Source organism: Diadema antillarum, unplaced genomic scaffold, assembly GCF_040938485.1.
Source record: "Diadema antillarum isolate AM-2024a unplaced genomic scaffold, OU_Dant_1.0 seq00000691_RagTag, whole genome shotgun sequence".
Taxonomy (NCBI): Eukaryota; Metazoa; Echinodermata; class Echinoidea; order Diadematoida; family Diadematidae; genus Diadema; species Diadema antillarum.
This window is the reverse complement of record NW_027271596.1, coordinates 40,538-51,371: the sequence shown is the minus strand read 5'-3', so window position 1 is coordinate 51,371 and position 10,834 is coordinate 40,538. Positions and strand designations below refer to the sequence as shown.

The following is a 10,834-nucleotide window of genomic DNA, read 5'->3' as shown; positions in this document are numbered from 1 at the left end:
GTGCTGGTGGTGATGACATTGGTGTCAGATGCAGTTGCCTTGGTAACGAACAACTCTTGTTGTCTGTTCAGTCTCTTCGCCCTACGCTGCCGAGCTGATCGGTTGCCAGCAGACTTTTCTTCTCCTTCGGCTAACCTGGATGATGACTGGACGGTCTCCTCCATTTCTTTGCAGACTACATAAAGGAATGGTCATTGTCAGAAACCACATTACATAAGCAATTATATTTATCTCTGTTGTTTCTGGGTCAAAATGAGCAACAGTATGCATTTAGCCACTTTATTCTGTAATGAATGAGTGCATCAGTGCATTCAATTATATTCAATAGCATACTCTTCAAAGGAAGAAACGGCTAGGGTATTTCAGAACATCCGAGTGCAGAACAAAAATGATCGGTCAAAACTGAGAACAACGTTTGTTTTCTGGCTTTCTCGCGAGCTTACTTTCCATAATGATTTAACTGAATTTATTTCTCGTATTTTCGACACAACCAAGTACGATACATATCAGTGGACAAAACAATATCAAAATCATCAAAACACTTGTCGAAACATAGAAATTAGCTACAAAATGCAATGATATTATGAGCAAATAGATAACACAAGGCTATTTTTGATAGATTACAGAACCAAAGCTTCGGTCCATAACAAAATAAATATAAGGGGTGTGATATATCATGTCGGAATTAACTAAGAGCAGTGCTTGTTTATAAGTACTAATCGGTTCATCTGAGTGAATGCTTTCAAACCGAGAACAGAAGTAGCCATAATGAAGACAAAGATATTCCATTTGGCTAATACAGCTTGCAAGTTGTATTAATAGTGAACAACAAAAATAAAAGAAGAAAACGTAAAAGTATCACGTTTACTTTACTTAAATAAATACCTCTTTAAAAGCAGGGTTGAGGGAAAAAATATGCCAAAATTTCAAAGGATAGAAAACAATCTTGTTATTAACATGTAGCGGATGAAATACGATTGTCGAGTACAACTTGAGATTGAAATTGCAATCTTATTTAGGTATACTCAGGCTGCCAGTAAGAAATTCTGACATGCCCTTTACTCAATCGAGAGCTTAGGCAATTTTATGGATATTTACATGGCTAACTTGTTACAAACTTATACAAATTTATATTTTTACACTGAAGATGTACAATGTATTACCAAATTGTTGATGATAAAGAGTTAACGTATCTCTGCTTACAAAAATGTATGTCATTATTATCTATAGGTGATAGAAATTTGTACTATAGATTTACCTCTTCTTGCGGAAAGTGGATCTCGAAGATGACACTTAATTCTCGAAATTCTGTCAGAAGATGCAATTTCTCAAGTCTCCGATCATTTAGGGTGGCAATTCTAAACAGCGCTGCTCCGTGTGGAATAATGCACCAGAGATCCATGGTCCGTCAATGCTAGAATGCTCTACAACGTATCCATGTGAACGCGCGCCCGCGCACAGCTCAACGTCACATTGCGTCACAATGCCCATACTTCCAGCCAATCACAGGAGCGGTATCTATCTTCTTCTGGCAACTTCACAAGGTGTTTTTATGACGTCTAATTTAGATAGCCATTTTGGATTTCAAGACGATTGTCAGTCTGTGTATTTGTCGCTTTCTTTGGGCATAAATCATCCACGTACATGTATCAGCTTTGGTTTGTTTGTTTGTTTGTTTGTTTGTTTGCTTGTTTGTTCATTTTCCATCTGAGAAGATGGCTGGATATCCCATATTCAGCTACGCTAAGCTGGTCTTCCATGGGGTCCAATTGGATGTGAGGTGGGACCACTTCATCGGGTTAAACACCCTGCTCTTTGCGATGAATGAATGAAGCGGGATCTTTTATGTGCATTAGTTGTGGCTCTCTCATACACGGGACCTCCATTTTATGTCCTATCTGAGTTATAACAAGATTTCAATGCTTCATTACAATGCATGAAAAATGTACCTCATAAAGAAACCAATACTGAGTAACTGCAACAGAACAGCATCATTTTATGGAAAATTGAATACCGGTAACTCACATTACACGACGTTCTGTCTATTCTCTAGAGCACGTGACACCCCTATCCTATTCTCAAGCTATGTGCACCATTAGTCGAATCTACATTGTCTTGTTCTTGCACACCCTGTAAACATTCTTTCTACTATGACAAAAACTAGACAGTTCTTTCACATACACACACACCTACACCCCCTACACACACTTGTTTGTTTTTGTCACACACGCACGCACACACACACACACACACACACAATCTAAAAAGGGCATAATTTTCGGGTTGTTTAGAAACTGTAAGATAACTTTTATAGCAAGCGTGACATCATTGGCTACACTGGAACGAGTAGGGCGCCATCACTGATGACTTCCAGACAATACTCATGTTCAAATTGTTCAAATTATTTCTTGTCACCATTGTCTAATTCGCTCCTTTTTGTTTTATCTGTTTCTTTGATCTAATCAATTTCACTTTATTTAGGTTCTGCGTTCAATAATGTTTCTCCTTTGACAACGAAATCAATTCCAGTAGAAAAGTTGTGTCGAAATGTTTAGTATGTTACAGCAAATGATTGGTCAAAGTTTGATGGATGTCTGACAACATAAACTGATGTTAATTCACAGAATGTTATGTTCTTAAATGTCTACACATGTGTATACATGACATGACATGACATGACCCATACTTTAGAAGGATTTTGGCAATTATTCAACATTTCCAATATTTCAGGACAAAACAACCCAAAAGTTTAAAGTTTCCTATATTATGTATAATATTGTTGTATTTTGTAATTGTATGATTTTTTACTTCACGGACTCACAGAAGAACAGCCATTGGCTGAAGTGAGTGACCCGTGGTGAAATAAAATAAACTCAACTCAACTCAAACTCAAGGCAACCATGTTCACTCATTATTGTCTATCGGTAACATTTCAAAATGGCATGAAAGTGGAACACGGATGTACTATTCTCTATGTAGGTCTACGTGAAGTTGCAGATCAGAAGTTAAAGAAATAGAAACGACACACAATACCATTTAAATGACACCTTTATTGTAATTATTTTTGACAGTCTTTTCCTTTTTTCCAATTCTCTAGTCTTAGTCTAACCTAACCTATTTCGGAGTATTTTTTCTAGAGATTAAGAAAGCCAGTCAAGACTAAAACAAAGAAACAAAGAAACAAACAAAAAATGTTCGTGAGAAACATAGCAACGAAATCTCGTGATCTTTATTCTACGCCTGGGTAACGTGTATTGAAATGCTGAACAAAATATGCCCCCCAAAAATTAGATATCACAATTATAATAATGTAATGATGCTTTACGAATGTCGAGAGCAATATAGACAAAGCTGAAATCTTTGTCACAAGTCACAATCTTTTTAGTCTAACGATGAAAATGTCGTGTCGTTTATTATCCAGCTTCATGACATCTCAATTGAAACATTGTCTTTCATTTTTACGTGACGAGATTGACGTTATTAGTTGAATGAAAATTAGTGTAAACTGAAATCTCGTTCTTGAACGTCACCAGCCAAGGAAGGTGTAGTTTCACCGTCGTCGGTAGACTTCATTCTGAGGCTTCATTTCTGAAGAGCGCCATCTTTTGGCAATAGAATACAGTGGTTACCGAGAATTTGCCCTTCGCACAATTCGATCATGTTTTGTGTCAGAGTTTGTGTGTACACACTGTATAACACCCGTATACAAATGTACCAGGAACAAAAAGTTCAGTGATGTCATAATCGTGGGACGAATTTGCGTTTACAGGGTGGAAAGGGGAGTATCTTCGATGTAAATCTGTATTCAGTCCTTTCTGTTGCATTGCTGTTGATACAAGTTACCCGTGTAGCCTTGTTGAAAACATGGATGAATAGTCGGAAGCCTAGACTGGAATTCAGCGTCGGAGAAATAGGCAAATAGAACGGCCGAAAGGTTAGTGTAATTTGCTGTTGGGTTGTTTCAGTGCCATGGCCCATGTACCATGCAGTGCAGTGACACCGCAATGCAATGCCAATGGCATGGCAATCACTGATGACAATGCAGTGCCATTGGCATTGACGCTTTAGCTGTGTGTGTTATTGACTTTGAATAATGTTAGATATGATTCCAAGCAATGACAAGGATGTAATGAGCTTCAATCCCTTCATCTCCTCCATTCCACTGTTGTAGTCCGTAGCGCAGTTTTGAGCTACATTTGTATGTTTGTATGGCTACAAAGTGATAGGCTATCCCAATCGGTAAAGGTACACAGGCAGGAAATGCAAAATGGGTTTGATAAAATGGGTGGGCAAGTGGACATGACATGAATTAGATGATAGGAATGGACAGTCCGTCCATCTCATTAATTCTCATGCACATTTGTTATTAATTTATAGATGTAGGCCTACCTCCGCCAAGGAAGGAGGTTAAAAGTGGTCATTGCCACTGCACTGGTGTTTTACTGTTCATTGCTGTTGGTTTGTCTGTTTGCAAAATAACTCAAAAAGTTGTGTACGGATTAAAATGAAACTTGTATAAGAAGTTGATATTGACACAAGGAACACCTCATTCAATTTTGGCAGTGATCCAGGGATTTTAATAGATTTTTGAAGGTTTTTTCATCTTTTGCTGTAAGATCAACAAACTTGGGGTTCAAACTGCGCGTACTGGAGGTTTACATACGCGCACTAAAAGTCTGAGACTGAAGCGTGTGCTCAGCTGGGGCAGGGCGCCGTGCAATGACGTAAACAAAAGGCTTTTATTTTTGGAAACGAGTTGCTGGCTTGGGGGAGGTTTGTAATTGCCGAGTGCTTTTCTAGTTGTTACTGTTGAAGCAGAGCTACCAAGTCTCACGCATTCTGCGTGAGACTCAAGCATTTAGGTAATTAGGGTCTGTCTCACGATCTCACGCATGGCACCCATTTTTCTCACGCATCTGGTGAAGTCTGCAATTTGGGCCAAAAATAAGGAGCATAGCTCAAAGGATTAAAGTGATAGTTGCAATTGAAGGTATATTTCCCTTTTGCCTTTCAAAATTAGTAAAAAATAGTCACTTAAGTATGCACCAGATCGCATCATTAAGAACTAATAATTTAAAAAAGCTCCCTACCATGGGAGGGGGACACCCTCCTCGTTCGTGTGCGCATGCGCGCGAGCGCCGAGACGCCGAGTCATAAAAATCTCACTCATAAAAGTTTTTTGAACTTGGCATCTCTGTTGAAGTGTTATGGTGGAGTTGGGCTAGTGATGCCAGCCAGTGATAATTAAGGTTATCATTTTGCCAAGATAGTGTCACACTCAACAGAGCATAAATTGAAATTTGTGCAGATACATACACATTCAAAGAAACAGGAATTGATTTTCACTTTAAAAATGATAATGGTGATACATTCATACAGACCCCAACACTGTAAATTCAGAGTGATCTATTTATACTACAATGTAAATACTGTGGGACCTTACATGTATTTCCCTCTACCTACAGTGGTACCTGGCAAGACTCTTTATCTCTGGTCTAGTCTGTTTTATACTTGTAGATTCAGCCCCAACATTGCGTTCAACAGTCAATTAGCACAGTGACGAGGCTTTCTTGCACAGTGTAATACCTGTGAATACATCCCCACCAAGTGATGTTTATGCGCAATTGATACAGTTGTGGTGGTATGGCCGATTTCTGCAGCATAGCATTTTTCTGTCCTTTCCTTTTTTTTTCTGATACCTTTCCTTTGATCTTTCTTTTCCTTCCTCCTCTTGTTCTTGGAGAGACTTTCTAATGTCCCTCCACTGATTTTACCATACAACTCTACATGTACCTATGTACACCACCCTAAACCTTGCTTGCTTTCATAGTCATGGATGCACGCACAACCTGTGCCCTGTGGTGGAGGGGTCCTATTCACAACTTTGCCAATGACAAAATAGTTTCTTTATGTCTGAATCAAGTGGTGTATTACCATATTAGTTTGTAAAAAGTGCAGTTTTGGTCAGTGATCCACAACTTGATGGATGTAGTCTACAAGTGTTATTATTTTGCTGCAAAATGACCAATAGCATGAAGTGTCTATTACAGTAGATGGAGTCCATGGCCTACTCAAGGGCTTTGGAATCTTTAGGACTCTAGATTCTCTCTGATGCCATCTTAGCATTATTTTTGACCATTTGACCATGCAGTGAATGAGCTGTCTATGTAGTCCAAGAACACTAGGTCTCTATCTTTGACCAATTTTAGTACAGTTGTACATTTGCAGACATTTGACTCTCCAAATTTCTCCTTTTTAGTATGCCATGATTTTTTTTTTTTTTTTACATTGTGCTTGTGTGCTGCATATGATATCTGGAAAAGATGCTGGGCAAGTATTTCATTATGTTGCTGTGACATGCTAAAAGACCTCGTGAATCTCCCCGGTCATTATGCTTTGTATTAAAAAGACCAATAGATGGAAATTCCAGAAAGAAGATAATTCTGCTGACTATTTGGTAACTGATGAATTGTCCAATGTTCCAGATTCAAAGTGTGAAGTCCATAACAAGTCTAGGACCATTGTAGATCCAAGTCCTGAGCTACATTTTTGATATTGGCTTTAACTCATCTAGGAAAAGCCAGGACTCTGGAAAGAGGGATAGAAGTTTGGGAATTTGTGATAAAATCAAAAGAAGAATTACAATGTGCTTGATAAAACAGGCAAAAAGGAAATCAAGAAAGTAGTTGCAACAAGCTATAGAAACTGTGGGAACCTCACTGTGTGTGTCTCACATTTCACAGATGCCTTCATCGAGTCGTTCATCGGCGGGCTCGTCCCGTCGCAGCCGGTCCAACCACAGTCACCACAGGCACCGGAGAAGACACCGGCTGAGACCCAAGCAGACGGAGCGGAACCTTGTGGCAGCCATCCTGGGCATGGTGGTGATTGCGGTGCTCATCTCGGCTCTGGCCGACAAGAACTGGTTCATGCTCCATGGGGGCCAGTGCTCTGCTACACACCTGGGTGCTTACCAGTTCCTCACCCCAAATCTGGATAACATTGCTGGTGAGTGTAAACTTCTGCATCTCACAGGGCAGGCTTTGAAAATAACATATCTAAATAGTTTAGTGGGGGATTGTGGCTCAAGGGTGGTGGCAAGCCTTTTGGACTTCTGGCAGACAAGACCAGTTGACTATAAAACCTTAAAAGTGTATTCAAATTATATTAATGAAACAATTTTACAATATCATCGTTATTATATTTTTTTAATCTGACCAGAACTTTTGGGCATGGTGAAAACGGATGTAGTTGTTTCATGGACAAGTGTAATAGTTGATCAGATGTAGGTACGTGTAGATGTAGATAGATGTTTCAAGACTGTTTAATTATTTGAAGTCATTCTTGTGTAGGCAGCGAATTGAGTTTCTGTTGTGCTGAATTTTAATACAGTTCAGTATATTGCATTTTTCAAAAGAAAAATGTTATTATTAGAGTGTGAATATGTATTAGAACCTTTTCATCAGTTGTTGTACAGGTTTAGGCTTGTGTCCCATTCTCAAAGTTCTTTTGCACAGATGCTAGGTCATACATATTGTGTGCTTCAAGTCAAGTCCTCTTGCAATTTTAAGATTTATTGGGTTATGTTTTATTTGTTATGGAATTCAAATGACATTAAATCACCTTAGAAAAGAGGTCTACTAAATACAGTTTATGAACTACATGAACAACCGTCTACTTGGCAATATTTGTGTACATAACTTTCCCTCCGTTGTACAGCATACCAGCATTGCTTTGATGTCCAGACCATTAGCGTCATGAGGGCTGTGATTGGATTCCTGTTCCTAGCCATCACTTCCTCCCTCATTGCCTTCTTTCTCGACACCCTGGGACCCATGAAGACTGCCCTCAAGATGTGTCGACGCTTTGCCTGCTTTTCAATCATTACCGGTATGTAAACCCCCCATTTTGTCCTCAGACAAGACCAATAGACTGTTTTTCTCAAAGCAAAATTAGCTGCTGTTGTTGATTTTTCCAGTGACACATCCCATTTACAGGAGACCTCCGGATGATTTTCAAATTTTTACACTTTAACAACTGTAAATTAGTTATACTGAGGACAGAGTTTCAGAATTTGTGATAATTGGGATGAAGATTAAGAATATTTTTAACATTTAGAGCAAATTGCAATGAACAAGGATGATGACATGGCAGAGTCACCATAAGAATGCATGAGTTGGGGCTCAAGGAAGCAGAACAAAAGAAGAAGGCATGCATGCATTATACACAGGTGAACGCGCAAGCAAGCGGTATTATAATGGAATTACACTGCTACATTTCTGAAATATGTGAACCTCCTATGTCATCATCCTTGTTCAGTGTAATTTGTTTTAGGTTTTTCAAAGTATTGTTTCTCTGCTCAAGATCCACAATAAATTCCACAAATCTATACATGGAGTAGTCGATTTACTTGTATGTACTACATGATGTGAAATTATGAAAATCGTCTGGAATGTCCCTTTAAATCAATTGAAAGAATCTCATTTTTAAGGCAGTGTTGAAAAAAGTGCTTTTGAATTATTTATCATCATGGGTGTATGTACTTCAAATTGAATATGTGTTACTTGCTTAGATATCACATACATTACCTGTTTGTCACAGCTTGTATTGTATTTGAACAAGCTTGAAAGCATTTCAAGATGCAGGCCTAAATTTACCAAGGTGTGTACTGTGTAATGATTTATGATACGATTGTTGCTTTGATGTTTCCAAAGTACAGAGGAAGACATAGTGATCGTGATGGAAAATGGCACAGTTTGAATTTGAAGCAGAAGTTTTGTGATTATATTTGTTGTCATCTTGCAAGACACAGTATGTTGTAGATACGAGGCTATTTGTGTGTATGTCTGTGTAAATTATTAAAATCATTTGTTTATTTCGTATGCCATTATCTCTGTCCAAATCAAACTTTTATATGCCTACATATATGGGTTTTTTTTTTTTCGTGTGTGTGAAACAAGGAAAAATTATGATATGATGATTATTCTTTTTGGCATGTTACGTGGAAACACACATGCTATAAAACACAACTACCAGCAGACATACGATGGTCATAAGAATAGCTCTTCTCAACAGACTTTTGTACAAAATTCCCTGTTGTGTCCAAACTATATAATCCTAAAACCTTATAGTAAATGTATGCGTGAGGGGACAATACACAAAACCTGTGCCAATGTTTTTTCCTTTCCTCCATGAACTAGTGATATTCTGTGTGGCAATCAACGGGTTCTGTTACTGGGCGTCGACCAGCATGGAGAAGGAGCTGAAGCTTCACAAGCTAGCGCCCACCAGCAAGGTCTACGTGACCTTTGAGACGGGCTACTACCTCGTGGTGGTGTCGGGAGCACTTTCCGTTATCATAGCCGCCACCAACTTGTTGCGCCGATACCCGCTGTACGATGAGCCTCGCCGCGAACGCCTCGTGGAGGACTGGGACGAACTCTTGGAGCAGGAACTCCCCGGGTACCCCCCAACCTCAATGTCTGCCCCGCCTCCAGCATATACCCCATAGGATACTTGCATCGATGAAGTCCTCAGACACATGTGTTACCATGGTAACTGCATCTTTGCATTGCAGTCACTGAACAATGGGATGGAGTTGATTTTCATCAGAGAGGTGCTTGTTGCAATCACAGTATGTGAAGCTGTGGGAAAGTTCAGCATTTAGACCCTGAATCCATGACTGTGACATCACAATGAACATGAATTTCTTGAAACATTTGTCGCGTTTATGTATGTGTGCCTAGGTATGATAATTATGCATGTATGCATATGTGGGTTCATGCTTTACATATACGTATAACCACATACCAACACTCAATATAGGCATACATCATGTATTATGTTTTGTGTCTAGTGATATAAATGCTATCACAATGACGTTACCTTCATTCATCTACTTTCTGTCTTTGACAAACCTCGTATATACTAGCTTTTTGCCCTGAACATGTAGCCTTGACAGAGCAGAGAGTACCCTTTGAGCAATATAAACTTCTGTGATTTTGACGCCATGCATGCATGCTCTTTTTTGTGTATTTCATGTCTTTCATGCATGGAAGCTATTTGTAAGTCATCTTAAAGCCACTGTTAACTATTTGGAGCATTTATTGAAAAAATGCTTGAGTAATTACATTTGATGCAAATATGTAGTTCAATTCTATCACAAAACATCCTACCATATATAAAATTTTGCAATAAAGCCACAAATAAAAGGAGATATTAATTTTTTCAATAAACCATAATGGTAGATGGTTTATTCTCGAAATGATTTTGATAAAGCTATTGTTCACACTTTATCTATTCATACTTGACGTTGGTTTTACATTGGTTGTTTCTACATGTATCTTGAACTCACATTATAGAACTACTTTGAAGCACTAAAGCTGTTTGTTTTTTTCACATGCAAATGGTAAGTAGTGGCTTTAAATTGAGACTTCAAGAGCAGTAGTTCCTGCATTAAGCCCGTTCACATGTACATCAAGCAAGGTAGTCAAACATGCATGTTCAAAGGTGGCAAGAAAGTTCATGTGAAGCGAACTTCACTTTAAAACATTGTTTTTGGGTACATGCAGCCAAGCTGATAAACCTCATCTCCCAAGAAGCCTAATCGGTGTATTATGTTCATTGACCTGAGTGTGACCCCTGCGATCACTCACTTTGCCAGTGTTATCATGCTGTGTTGATGATGCGCAGTGGGATGAAGAACAGTGATGTTCTGACTCTGCTTTGGTCACATCCAAGAGCTCACTGCAAAGTATTGTGAATATTTTCAGTGATTCTTTTAGTGAGATGTAAATCATGATCCAAATCTCACTCCTAATCTGGAGTTTTCTGA

At 38.7% G+C, this 10,834-nt stretch overlaps 1 protein-coding gene across 1 annotated transcript; it reads left to right on the top strand.

The window, feature by feature from the left end:
• Positions 1-3,858: 3,858 nt before the first annotated feature.
• On the top strand, positions 3,859-10,209 carry LOC139737383 (transmembrane protein 127-like). The gene is made up of 4 exons (XM_071648059.1): positions 3,859-3,934; positions 6,744-7,008; positions 7,720-7,890; positions 9,201-10,209. The coding sequence occupies exons 2-4, from the start codon at positions 6,744-6,746 to the stop codon at positions 9,509-9,511; spliced, it is 747 nt and encodes a 248-aa protein (XP_071504160.1). The 5' UTR covers positions 3,859-3,934; the 3' UTR covers positions 9,512-10,209.
• The last annotated feature ends 625 nt before the right edge of the window (positions 10,210-10,834 follow it).